Source organism: Dermacentor silvarum, chromosome 1, assembly GCF_013339745.2.
Source record: "Dermacentor silvarum isolate Dsil-2018 chromosome 1, BIME_Dsil_1.4, whole genome shotgun sequence".
In the NCBI taxonomy this organism is placed as follows: Eukaryota; Metazoa; Arthropoda; class Arachnida; order Ixodida; family Ixodidae; genus Dermacentor; species Dermacentor silvarum.
Window position 1 is genome coordinate 118,151,617 of NC_051154.1, and position 12,323 is coordinate 118,163,939.

The 12,323-nt window shown below is 44.9% G+C and overlaps 2 protein-coding genes across 4 annotated transcripts in view; one reads left to right on the forward strand and one right to left on the reverse strand.

The window, feature by feature from the left end:
* LOC119435899 (nicotinamidase-like) overlaps positions 1 to 12,323 on the forward strand; it is a 324,581-nt gene that overhangs the window by 69,904 nt on the left and 242,354 nt on the right. The gene's annotated exons all lie outside the window — the stretch shown is intronic.
* Positions 1 to 12,323, reverse strand: part of LOC119435767 (nucleolar protein dao-5-like) — an 84,643-nt gene that overhangs the window by 44,736 nt on the left and 27,584 nt on the right. For all 3 annotated transcript variants that reach the window (XM_037702501.2, XM_037702494.2, XM_037702505.2), the window contains exons 3-7: positions 8,360 to 8,424; positions 6,332 to 6,396; positions 6,163 to 6,233; positions 6,020 to 6,083; positions 1,826 to 1,949 (exon numbers count right to left, since the gene is read on the reverse strand). In XM_037702501.2, coding sequence (XP_037558429.1) covers positions 1,826 to 1,949; positions 6,020 to 6,083; positions 6,163 to 6,233; positions 6,332 to 6,396; positions 8,360 to 8,424 — 389 coding nt within the window. The remainder of the gene's footprint in view (positions 1 to 1,825; positions 1,950 to 6,019; positions 6,084 to 6,162; positions 6,234 to 6,331; positions 6,397 to 8,359; positions 8,425 to 12,323) is intronic.

Below are 12,323 nucleotides of genomic sequence, written 5' to 3' on the forward strand. Positions count from 1 at the left end.
TATGTGTATACATGGAGTGCTATGGGAAAATTAACGGGAGTCTGAAAAGACCGCACTATGTCCGGTCCTGCACTATAAGCGGTTACGTTATAAGTGGTCTATACTGTACGTAGCACACACACACAAAAAAAAAAACAAGGACAAAAAATAGACACAGAGACACGTAGTGCTGATTTTCAAATGATTGTCTATTGACAAGAAATATTGCCACACATATCTCTCTCTTTTTCATCCCTGTTTTCTTTTTTGTGCATGCGTATATGAGGTCAAGATGTACCAACTTGCTCAAATCGCTACACTTATGAAATTATGACCTGCATAGCCATCCTCAGCATGTAAACAGTTGCATAGGTCATTAGTTAGTTTTTTCTTAGGCACGTATCATCTCTTACAGACACAGTCTACAGGCGCCTGCCGTTTCCCACTGGCGCAGTCTTTGCAGTCTGTGTCATTGATAAGGCCTGTGTCTTTGAGTTTCTTCCAAAATCCGAGCCTCTTGCGACGGTCTAGCAGGCACACTATGCTAAAGAATTCCTACACTGGTGTCATGAAAACACCGGCATGCCTTAACAGCACAAGAATTTTCAACGTACTGAAAAGGACAGCAACCCTCGCACCACTCCCCGAACACTACTCACACTGTTGTGTGTGAGATATTCTTGACAAGACTACAAATTCGTTATGTCAAAACACCTTTGAGATTTTGAGTTGGGCTAGTATGTCAGCAGCTGTGCAACAGCAATCACTTCACTGTTTTGATAGACGACAGTTTTAGTATAGCGTACCACTAATAGTGTATGCTATACGCTATAGTAGAGCGTACGCTAAGCAGTGCATGTTTATTACAGTTTTAGCTGGCCTGCGCGATGTCCCGATCTCAGAGGCCATATGCCATTGTCGCGCCTATCTCTCGACTTCACCGATAGATGGCACTGACATATCTCAAAGGTTTCCCTCGTTAGGCTTCGTGTCGTTTGAAATGAGAAGCTATCTCGAACTCCATAAGGTTATCCATAATACACTGTCGTCGAAGCGGCCCGAGACTAAGCGAAAGCCGTTTATGCAGTCATTTGCTTCGAACGAAGTGAATTCTACAAAATCCATGCCAAATTCAATTCGAAGCTATTTATAGCGTACGCTAAACTAAAATTGTCTACTATCTCTTTGGGGGCCTTGTACATGTGACATAAGCCATGTGTATCTGCCACCACCATTGAAGTATGCTGAATAATCAAATTATTTTCGCTGTCTTTACTGCCAAACCCATGGCCACATTGCTCTCTTACTGTATATATATAGAAGTCTACTGTGATGGGAAACACCTGTGCAAATGTGTCCATCAAGTACTGCCTGCTGCCTTTTACGTTCTTAATAAACTTTTTATACAAGTATGTTGCAGTGGCAGACAGCAACTTTCTTGGTTCTGATATGCTGCATGACCTCGACATGCTAGATCTCGGGAAGAACAAACTGAAATAACTTTGCTTGTTTGTGTGATGTTATCTCTAGAATAAGCTTGAAAGATTAAATTTTTATCTAAACTTAAAGCATACATGAAAAAAGATAATTTGTTTTTAAGGAGTGCATTGCTAGTGATACTTGTACACTACAATAAAACAACACTCTACATTTCTATTACTTTCAATAGACACACCATGGGCAAAAATGCTTCAGAGATAAACAAGCGTACAGCCTGTGCAAAATGGTTTTGTATGCGGAATAAAACTTGTTGGGCAAGTTCGTTCATAATGCTTAAGATGCTGCGCTAAAGACAGGCAAGGACGAGACGTTATTGACATGGACAGTATGCCCAGGGTTACCTTACCTTCATCCCAGAAAAATCTCTTGGCGTCAATAGTGCTACCAAGGCATCGTTTACGGAGAAATTCTTCAGCCTTTTGTGCCGCTTTCACCAAGGCACCGCTGTTGTGCCCTACACGGCCTTCATTCTGGAATGCAACACAACATAATATCACCATTCTGCATCAAACCCAACAATATGAACTGTCCTCAGAAGTGTAACAGGAAGGTTAAAGAAAGTGGGCATGACAAGGCAATAGATGCAATGCAATAGATGAATTTCGCTGTGCCACAATTCTGCGGGTAACAACATTTTTCTAGATACAGAAGTTGATATGGCTCGTACGGAGCGCTCACTTCAATTTCTTTATTACGATGAGCGTGCTGAAACTAAAAGTTTAAAACTTGATAGCTTTTTGTTAATTAGGCACTAATTACCAGGTATCATCTGTCACCTCATAGTCGCCACCACCGACAGTATGTCTCCGAAGGAACTGTCCTTTTATTTCAGAATGGCTATTTTAAAATATCACTTAAAGGGTCCCTGAAACGGTTCGGACAAATTTTGTAGACGCCTAGAGTACAGCTACAGTAAAACATTCACACCATAATTTTTGTGAAGCGTCTCACATTAAGGGAGCTACGGACGATTACAAGTTACCCTCCTCCATAGCTATGCTTTTTCTCCTCAACTCGTTCGCCAAGCGATCGGGCCTAAGCTCCACCTTCACTGGCTCTGCGTCATTATGGGACGTCGTGTCGTCTACTTCCGGTTGTCTTCGAACCAGCGTGTGCAGCATGGAGGAAGGAAAAAACTAGGAGAGAGCATTACGTCATGCAACCAGCCTTGGCCAGCGAAAGCTCCGTGAAGCTCCTTTGCTCCTGCCCATAGCTCCTGCTTTGCTCAGTGTTGGCCCAACATGTGACCTATTGTGTCGAGATCACGGAGCAAGAATCGAGATTTGCCGAGACATTTGGTGCCCATAGGTTTTTAATCAGCGCTAGTTCGGGGGCGTTTCGGGGCCCCTGATGCAGTGCTGCATGCTGAGCGGGAGCCCTAAAATTTACTGCGCATTCTAACGTGACTATCCGACAGTGGCCCGACATGCTTTGCTTTAATCGCGTTACGCAATGCTCCCTCCTACCTTTTTGCTTCCTCCATGACGCAAAGCTTCTCCAACCTCTCCACAAGCCGCCTGGCAGTCAATCCCAAGCTGCTTGGGATTGACTGCCAGGCGGCTGGTGGAAAGGTTGGAGAGGCTTTGCTTTGCAGGGATGGAACTGTCCAAAGTCTTTTTGGAGCAATTTTTGGAGCAAGTAAAATTGCATTTTGGAGCAGTTTGGAGCAAACCAAATTGCATTTTGGAGCAGCTTGGAGCAGACTAAATTTCATTTTGGAGCAATTTGGAGCAGACAAAATTTCATTTTGAAGCAGCGTGGAGCAGGCCAACCTGAATTTTGCTGGAATAATGGAATGTGGTAGCACACTTCGAAACCACGATGAAACACAGAATAAACCAACATGAAGCGCGTAGTAGAAGCGCGCTTTGTAGCTAAAGCATACTAGAATATGGAAGAGTGGGTCAAGCGGTGGCACGGCGCATGCTTTCTAGTAAAGCCGAAAACATTGGTGGCACTACGATCGAACTATATATTCCTACACTGGCGCTTACAATAGCGGAAAATTTTCTCAAATCAGGCGGTCCAATCGATGCTGTAACAAATGGTGGGTCACCATATGTCCCCGCAGACCAAAAGAGCCGCAATCAACCCTGGGGTGGTATCACATAAAACTATTTCAATCTGCTTTTATTGCGACAGCAATTAAATGAACACTCCAGGCGTATTTCTGCCACCAGCGTTGCCGTGATGACATATGCAACGTCCATGGGCAATAACTTCGTCGCCGCGTGCCGTATGCTGTATATGCGAGAGGTAGCGTGCGAGGGTGAGCCGACGATGGCGGCTCAATCTCGCGCGCGCAACGGAGGAAAGCGGGGGAAAAGTTCGCCGTCTTCCATCGCGCGCAAGGCACCAGGAGAGGGGCGTTCTACCCCGGCGGCTGCTGGGTACAGCCGTACGGCGCGGGCCCTATCTTGAAAGCGATCTGTGATGGGGACAGAGTGCGAGTGCTGATAGCTTCGTGTGCGCAGTGTTTTCGCCACTTAGTTCGCGTTGAAGCGAGGCAGCACGAAGGCCATTTCGCTCGCTGCTGCCGCCGCGCTTCCTCACTGCAGCGTTTCGACAGCGAGTTTCCGCGGTCATCGAGTGAGATATGGTCATGCTTGCTTGTGTGCGCATGACACCATGCTTGTTAATTTAGTTTGCGAATTTCTACATGCTTACACTGCCGATAAAACTACCATCCTTACTTTGTATAGCTGTTTACTAATTTGCTATCGCAATCGATACTTCGCCTTTCGGGCAAAACTGCGACATTTTATTCCAAATCCACCATTAGCCCTTCATGATAGGTCTAAATGGCTCAGGCCTCGCCCATATGGGTTTAAAAACAGATAGGAATAGTTTTGCTTCATACCGGCCCTGGGGACAGAGACGCTCGCCAGCTGAACCTGCTGCAGCGCGCGCCTCCATAGTTCGCTATGGAGGTGCACTACGGCGTTTGCTGGAAGCGCCGAAAGTCCACTGTTATAAGTGCGAAAATGACAAGAAAATGCAGAAGGCGCCGTTGCGCAGTGTGCGGAATATGAACGGCCACACTCTTTTTCGGAGAACGAATCTGCTCGCTGTTGGCTGCTACTGACGAAGTACACATGCCGAAGCCGTTCTGGCGCAGCGTGGCACAATTTCAGTAAATTTTCTGTGTTTGGCGCAGGAATGTGCGTTTGTATCAAAATGGCGCAATTGGCGCAGGAGTCCCACCCCTGCAAGCTAGAGCTATTGAAGTAGCGTGCGTTGCGAGCATTGTGTCGCAGTGCCAAGCGTGTGCAGTTTTCCGGTAACCACAGGCGAGCTGGGCATTTTGATGGATGGGTGAAGGTGTAAACTTAAGCCCCTCCATACTACTATTTCTATGATGAAGGAGCTTTAGCGCTTTAGTGCAGACATATGTGAGCGACCTGATTGGTCTGCATGATCCAGCCACGTGGCGCAGAGCTTAACCAGCCATACACAGAGTTAATATTGCTGTACACAAGTGTAAAACATTTTAAACATCTAGAAAAACAATGCGTTCCCAATTACACTCCTGCCAAAAATTTGCACCAGCAGCGAAGTAGAATACACTTGACTACTGCAATATTAGTTCTGTGTTTGGTTGAGCTCTATGCCACCAGGTGGCTGCACTGTCTAGGCTGTTGACGTTTGCACCTCCGCTCATCCCGTAAAACGCCTAGGCCCAGTCAGCTGCACTCGCATTTACCCAAATACTGGACACACGAAGCACTATTTTGGTATAGAGTAAACCTTCGGTGTGAAAGTGACGGCCACAAACGCATAGATGCTGGTGCCGATTGGATACCTATATCCAGCGCTGCAGCCACTTCGCTCACATGTTTGCCTTGCAAAGGGACACCATGTCACAGCTTGACATGTCGCCGATTGCTACGTTTGCAGCCCACAATGCAAGGGCGAATCATGGTGCTCGCGAAAAGACAGATCGAGACCAACACAGACCATGCAGCTCGCATCAACATGGAGCACGTTATAACACAAGCAGATGACACTGGCTATGTGTCAGAAGTGCTTTAGTGTAGTGATACATTGTCCTCGTGCATTCTCTTTCTGTTAGTTTCATTCTATAGAAACAAATTAACTAACACTTCAACTATTACAAACAACATTTGTTTGCCATAATGTTGGGAAAACTATTGATGATGCATCCTGGGCAGCCAATCAGATAGCTCGCCCTACTGACATCATATGGTCAAATTGCATCACCTGGTCAGGGGCAGCTGAAAATTCAGCAGAGAAGCATGTTGCGATCGGTAGCGATGTGCCTTCTTAAAACCTTATAATAAATTACACGCTTTATGCTAAGCACTTAGATGCGTCAAGTAATGATCAGAAGGACCTACCTTAACGACTCAGTAAACTTGTACAAAATTGTCAAAATCGTTTCAGGGTCTATTAAAAGTCTCCGTAGAAACACCTTATATATATATAACTATCATGACTTCTTGCCAAATTCCCCCCCTCCTCCCCTTTCCCCCCAGAAAAATAATCCTGGGTGTGCTAATGACTAACTACACCAACTTACCAAGAACTGTTTGTTCCTCTCGGCATTGTTGAAGTTAAACATCTTTTTAATGTTGACTAAGGCACTGAAAAAGGAGGAGAGGAATATTTCAAACCAATGGTCCGTCACAACATTCAATGCATATTACAAAAAATCCCACATACGTCTCTTTTGCCGTGATTGAATGAATTAGAAAAACTTTAGCTTTCCTAGTCTTCGGATAAACTTTCAGAACCTGAAAAACGAGAATTGAACACATTTTGTTGCACTTAAGCATGGTTTTTATAAGTGTCATTCAGTTAAAAAATAGCAGAATCATCAAACTCTACTAACCAAAGCAGGCCAGTGCAAACGCTTCCACTCCACCCAAACAACGTCATCTTCAGCAAACTCAATTTCTGTGCAAACAGGAAGATAAAACGCAATATCACAATACTGAAATAGCAGTAGCTTGCGGAAAAGCCTTTAATACAAGCAAAGTTGAAACTACACAAAATCTGTCACACTAATTTGTGCAAGAACAAAAACAACTGCGCTAATTACTGCCAAAATGGAAGACAATTAGGACGATATCCTTTATATATATATATATAAGCTATTTCCAAGAAGACAAAACTGCAAAGCTCCAGAACAAAGGTTATTGACAGGGTCAAGGAATAACTTAAAAATTGAGTTATTTGCATAAATCTATGTGATAACTATACTGTGTGGGCCACCTCCTGTGTGATCTTAAAAAGGTTAGTCAATTTACACATGACACAGCTACTACTACATGAGAGCTTGTTCTACAACTTACAATGAGAGTGGTCTGTGTTTTTATCTCTTGATTTCATGGCAAAGCCTTTACAATTTTTTTTCTTTTTTGTGATAGCTGCACTCAAATTGGGTATGGTCTGTCAAAAGCATAGCGTTGTATGTAGGCATATCACCACATCCTTATGTAGACATGAAAGCAACTTCCTAACACGTAGGAGGCTGGATTTATCAGATAACTGAGGACATGATAAATACTAAAGTCAAGCTTTCTTTACGAACCCCTGACTTTCCTGACTGCAGCTACTGGGTGCTGCTGCTGTCTTGCCGAATAGCTCAAACATAAGAACAAAAATTGAATTACGTGCTCGATGGTGGGATCGAACCTCTGTCACCCAGCACAGCAGCCTGATGGTCTAACCATTAGGTCACAATCACACATGCACTTCTATCGCACCAACACCAACTAGATCTCCGAGATGATCGCCGCACTGCGTAGTATGGGTGCACGAGAGCACATGCACATGTGCCAGTTTCCTTTACACCAAATCCGCAGGAATGAAATGGGCAAATTTATAGCATTTGATTAGCCTCTTCACGAAAGCTCTCTCTCTTAAAACACACACACACACACACAGGTGTATGTTGGATCTGCATAACTTTGAAATTAAATTACCAACCCATCATTTACAGCACAACAGCACATCTGTGAACAAATAAGTTGATTAGTAGCAAGCACATGTGCCACATATCTTCCTGGCACCCAGTGCGACTGCTCGACGTGTGTGAACGTGTGTGTGTGTACCCTCTTTCTCTCTTCTCGTCCTTGCTCACCCTAAATTAACCAAGTGTCAACAAATCACCTGGCGTCGACTCCAGACGCATCCGTTTCCTTGCCCCCAGATCCTCTCCTACATATACCGGGAGCTAATCGGCCCCCACTGTAAGCTATGTGGAGATATCGCCACTCTCCACGTTACCTGGGACTGCTGGAAGGACCCTCCCCCCCCACTCTCTCATGGCCACTCCTTTATCCCGGGCATGGAATAATATCCTCGCCGGGACCAGCCTTGAGGATCAGCTCTGGGCCGTGGAGAGCCGGGGAGGTGGCTGGCAGGCACGAACTGACAGACTACCTCCCCCCTTGAACGACACCTTTTGTCAAATAAAGTTGTACCTACCTACCTACCTCTTGCCAGTCCCTCCTATTTTTTAACGCGCATTTTGTATAGTGAGTGTGAAATCATCTAAATGCCTTAGGGCAATGCTCTTAATTTTCCCTGAAATTCTGCACTGATTTCTGTAAGAATAAAAGAAGACAATATGGTAGCAGTTTGACAGGTCACATTTTGTAAGCATTCTAAGAATGTAAGCGTTCTAGAAACATTTACTGCATTCAGCTACGAGCTGCTGACAAAACAAAGGCTTGAGAGTGACCACAGAACAGCCACCGGTCAGCAAGTTGCACCTGGGGCGGTCCATCCCCCCTTAGTGAGGCCACTAAGGCAAATGTCTATGTCTATACCTTCCTCATTTTTCGTTTACCTGCACTGCAAGCCAAATGGCCCCATTACTCTTCGACCGAAAAAAACGACATGGAGTACATACTTTCCTGTGGTGTGGCATCAGACACAGATGCATCATTGTCATCTTCAGAGCTCTCCCCATGCATCCTAAGATGTGAAATAACAAGAATTGTGCATGAAACACTAATCGAACCATAACACAGAGTTTGGAAAAACAGTAGACTCAAAATTCAAGGACATTTCAAGAATGCTCAAGTTGGATGTGGCTACTATGTGAAGGTCAAGTTGGTGCAAGACAAAGCCTGTCCATATCACGTAGCATGGCCAGACTGGAGCATATAAGTGCAAGCACACACTCAAGCCCTGTCATGCACAAAGCAAACACTGCATATACGCACTACAGTTGCACGTAGTTGTGGTCTGCTACGTAGCGCAGATACCACGGCTGTCGCAGGGTGCCGCGACGAGTCTGCTAACTGAGCTCACTGCTGCTCGCTGAAGACAACCCCGTTTGACTTAAGTTTGGTGCGTTGCAGGCACTAAAAACTTAAGTTTGGTGCGTTGCAGGCACTAAAATTGGAAGCAGTGGCGTCTTCGTGAATATCCAATTTCAAATTTGAACTGCGCACCACAGTGACGTTCAGTAGGCACAGCGTTCTGGGCACACCCCACCCCACCATTGCTTTCATAGTGCAAGGCATTGAAGAAGGAGCCAAAGCTCCGCGAAGGGGGTGTTTGACTGCCAATAACTCAGCTTTTGCTGAACGCATTGAAGCACCTTTTGTGGCAAGTATTCCTGAAATAGCCTATTTTAACTTCAAATGGATTTCAACCATTTCGACAAAAAGTGGTTCAGGGGCCTTTACCATCAAAGTCAAAAAGCGACTATCTAAAAGACATATAGAGGTGAATAACAAACAATTAAATGATTTTAATTCTGGGGCTTCACATTCTAAAACCACAATATGATTATGAGGCACACTATAATAGAGGACTGAAACTGGAGTCCTGATTAATTTTGACTACCTGGGGTTTTTTTAACATGCACCTAATGCCCAAGTACATGGGCGTTTTCGTATTTCACTCCCATCGAAATGCAGCTGCCACAGCCGCGATTTGATCCCGCGCACTTGGGCTTACGCAACGCCATAGCCACTACGCCACCACAGTGGGTAATAAACACAATCAAGTGGCAACCTATGATCATAATTAAATACAATGGACACCAAGAAAATTAGTGCTGAACTGCTGAATTAAACCTGCAAGTAAAGTGGTGCCTTCATTCTCAGTAACAGTTGCTCAGGATTAAGATCCACATTCTCTAGCTCAAAGAAAGTATGCTTCATGACTGTATTGCACTGACGGAAGATTACTAAAGAATGAACATAAAAGAACAAAAAGTAGACATGCGTGGCACAAACTACCAACTCGTTTATACTGCTAGAGAACACACTTATATAGAGTTAAACTTTGATATAACAAGCTTCAATATAACAAAATTTTCGATATAAAAAAGTATTTAACTTTTCATAACCTCTTGTCCATAGAACACCATATATTTAGAACCTCAATATAACGAAGTGTGTTTATACGCGATTTCAATATACAGTTGAATCCCCCTACAACGAAACTTCCGCCACAACGAAGATTTTCCGATTCCCTGTCAGCTGCCCATAGAAAGTAATACAAAAAAAAAGTATCTCCATAATGAAGGTGTTTTATTCGGTATTTCCGCTTCAACAAACTTTTCGAGAACGAAACTGAGACTGAAGTGAAATAGTAACTGCCAAGTACTCAAATCACAAGGCCCTTCCAAAGCTGTGACGATCGTATGTCCACTTGAACGAGGTTTCACTAACAAAATCAAGTTCAAAGTGCCGATTTATGCCACTGCAATCCATAGCCACATGTGGTCATCACGCACGTGCGTGAGACTGCACGGGATTAACATAATCACTGCCATCTTCTGCAGTGTGTGTCTCCCATCGAAATGGCTACGCCAATGAAGCGTAAATTTCTCTCTCGAGAAAGCACATATGATCGCCGAGGCAGAAAGCGAACGGAAAAAATTTTGCAGTTTCGCAAGTTTGTCAACTCGGTGTCAACACGCTGGAATGAGAAGGCGCGGCAATAGCAGCGAGCAAATTGACCTCTGTGCCGTCTCTCGCTTCAACACGAACTAAACGTCGAAAGCACAGCGCACACGACTTTACCAGCATTCGTTGCACTTTGCCCACATCGCAGATCGCTTTGAAGATGAGGTCCGCGCGGGCACACACTTTGTGCACGGCGCAGATTGCTTTCAAGATACGGCAGCCACGCCGCAGCCGCTGTTGTCAACATGATGCCAACGTCTCGTCTTCTGGGGAAAATGGCAACCCGCTAAACACACAGACTCCGGCGACTGCTTTGAAAGTAATGGATCCTTTTGACCTCATCTTAAAAGTTATCAGAGCCCACGACAATGATATTGCGACGGCTCTTTTAATGGACTGTGAGACTCGCGCAACGCCTTTGCTTGCCGTGAAGCGTAAGCAATCCAGGCTGACCGACTTCTGGAAATAAAACTTCCATTAAGCGCAAGCTTGCCAAGTTTGCTGACTTTGTCATAGCTGACTCCTCCGCCGTGCAACGCATTTGCTCGGGACAAACCGTGTAACGCTAAATTAGTCATCGCGTAGCGCCATCTGTCGAGGTGCGTGGAAAACACTCAACAGCTTGCTTCCATGTGCACATGCACTGAGTGGCGGAGGCCGGTGGCGACGGCAGCACGGAACCGGCAGGGCGGCACACGTAGAGCTTGTCGTCTGCTAGAAACGTGGGCCCTCGTCCGCCTCAATGTGACAGCAATCAAACACAAAAAATATATGCGCACAAATAATAAAAGCGCAAACACGCAGTAGCATTTTTATGCACGTATGCGAAACATTTTTACATGTCTTTAGAGGAAACAGACGATAAATGATGCCGTACAAAAAGACTCAACAGAAGTACTTGTTTTTCACTCCTCGTCTGCGCGGAAACGTAGGTGCGAAATTTTCGTCTTCCTCGCTTTGTTTACCATGTCTGCAGTATGTTCATTCATGCCTGACGAAACAAGGTATCCTGATACTTTTGCGTGAAGAGACTGAGCAACAGGACAGTGTTTTGTTCCCGGCTGTAAATCTGAGTATGGCAAAGGACGCGAGAAGTTTTCGCTCTTCGCGGCGCCATCTGATCTTCAACTACTGCACCAATGGCGTCAAAAAATTCCTGAAAGTAAGCGAGCACTTAAAGCAATGGACAAAATATGTGCGCGACACTTCGAGAAGCAGCTTTTTTGATAGTTACTTCAGCAAAGACAAAGGCGATGTCATACCAGATGTAAAGAAAGTGCCTCGACTTCGAAGAGGAGCTGCTCCTTCAATTTGTTTAGGGAAGCCTGGCGTAGCTCAATGATGCTGAATGCCAGGACAAACCAGAAGACGCCAATGCGGAAGGACGGGAGGAGCTCAATTTAAATTTGTCTACAACTACACACAGTGCAGGTGCCTTTCCTTGTCCAGAGACATGCCATAATGTAGAGAGAGAGAAAGAAAGGGAGGTTAGCCAGTGTAAATACCGGCTGGTTACCCTGTAAATTCTCAGCCTTGCCTTCGAGATGATTCCCCTAGTTATGCAGACACATAATCAGAGCTTCTCTTGTGAAATAATAAGCAGGAAACACTGGCAGGAATTCCCAATTATCATGTTTAATGAGAATGTGGCGATTCTGCTTGCAAGAGAACCGGGCGACACGAAAAGCACCGCGAGAAACAAAGAAGCAAGCGAAGCATCTTAGCACTTGATGCTTGCTCAGATAAAAAAAGAGTGATAAACGTCAGCTTTCCCATAAAAGCTTTTCGCTGTCGTCTGTCATTGCTTGAGACCGCCTGAACTGCCGTTATATCGCCTTACCATTTGCTATAGTTTTTCTTTCCGTCTTAGTTTCCGTAATTTGTTTATTTTCTGTTCCTGTGCCTTCTAAAGTTCCATGTAGGCCACCTGACAAATGCCCTGCATTCGGC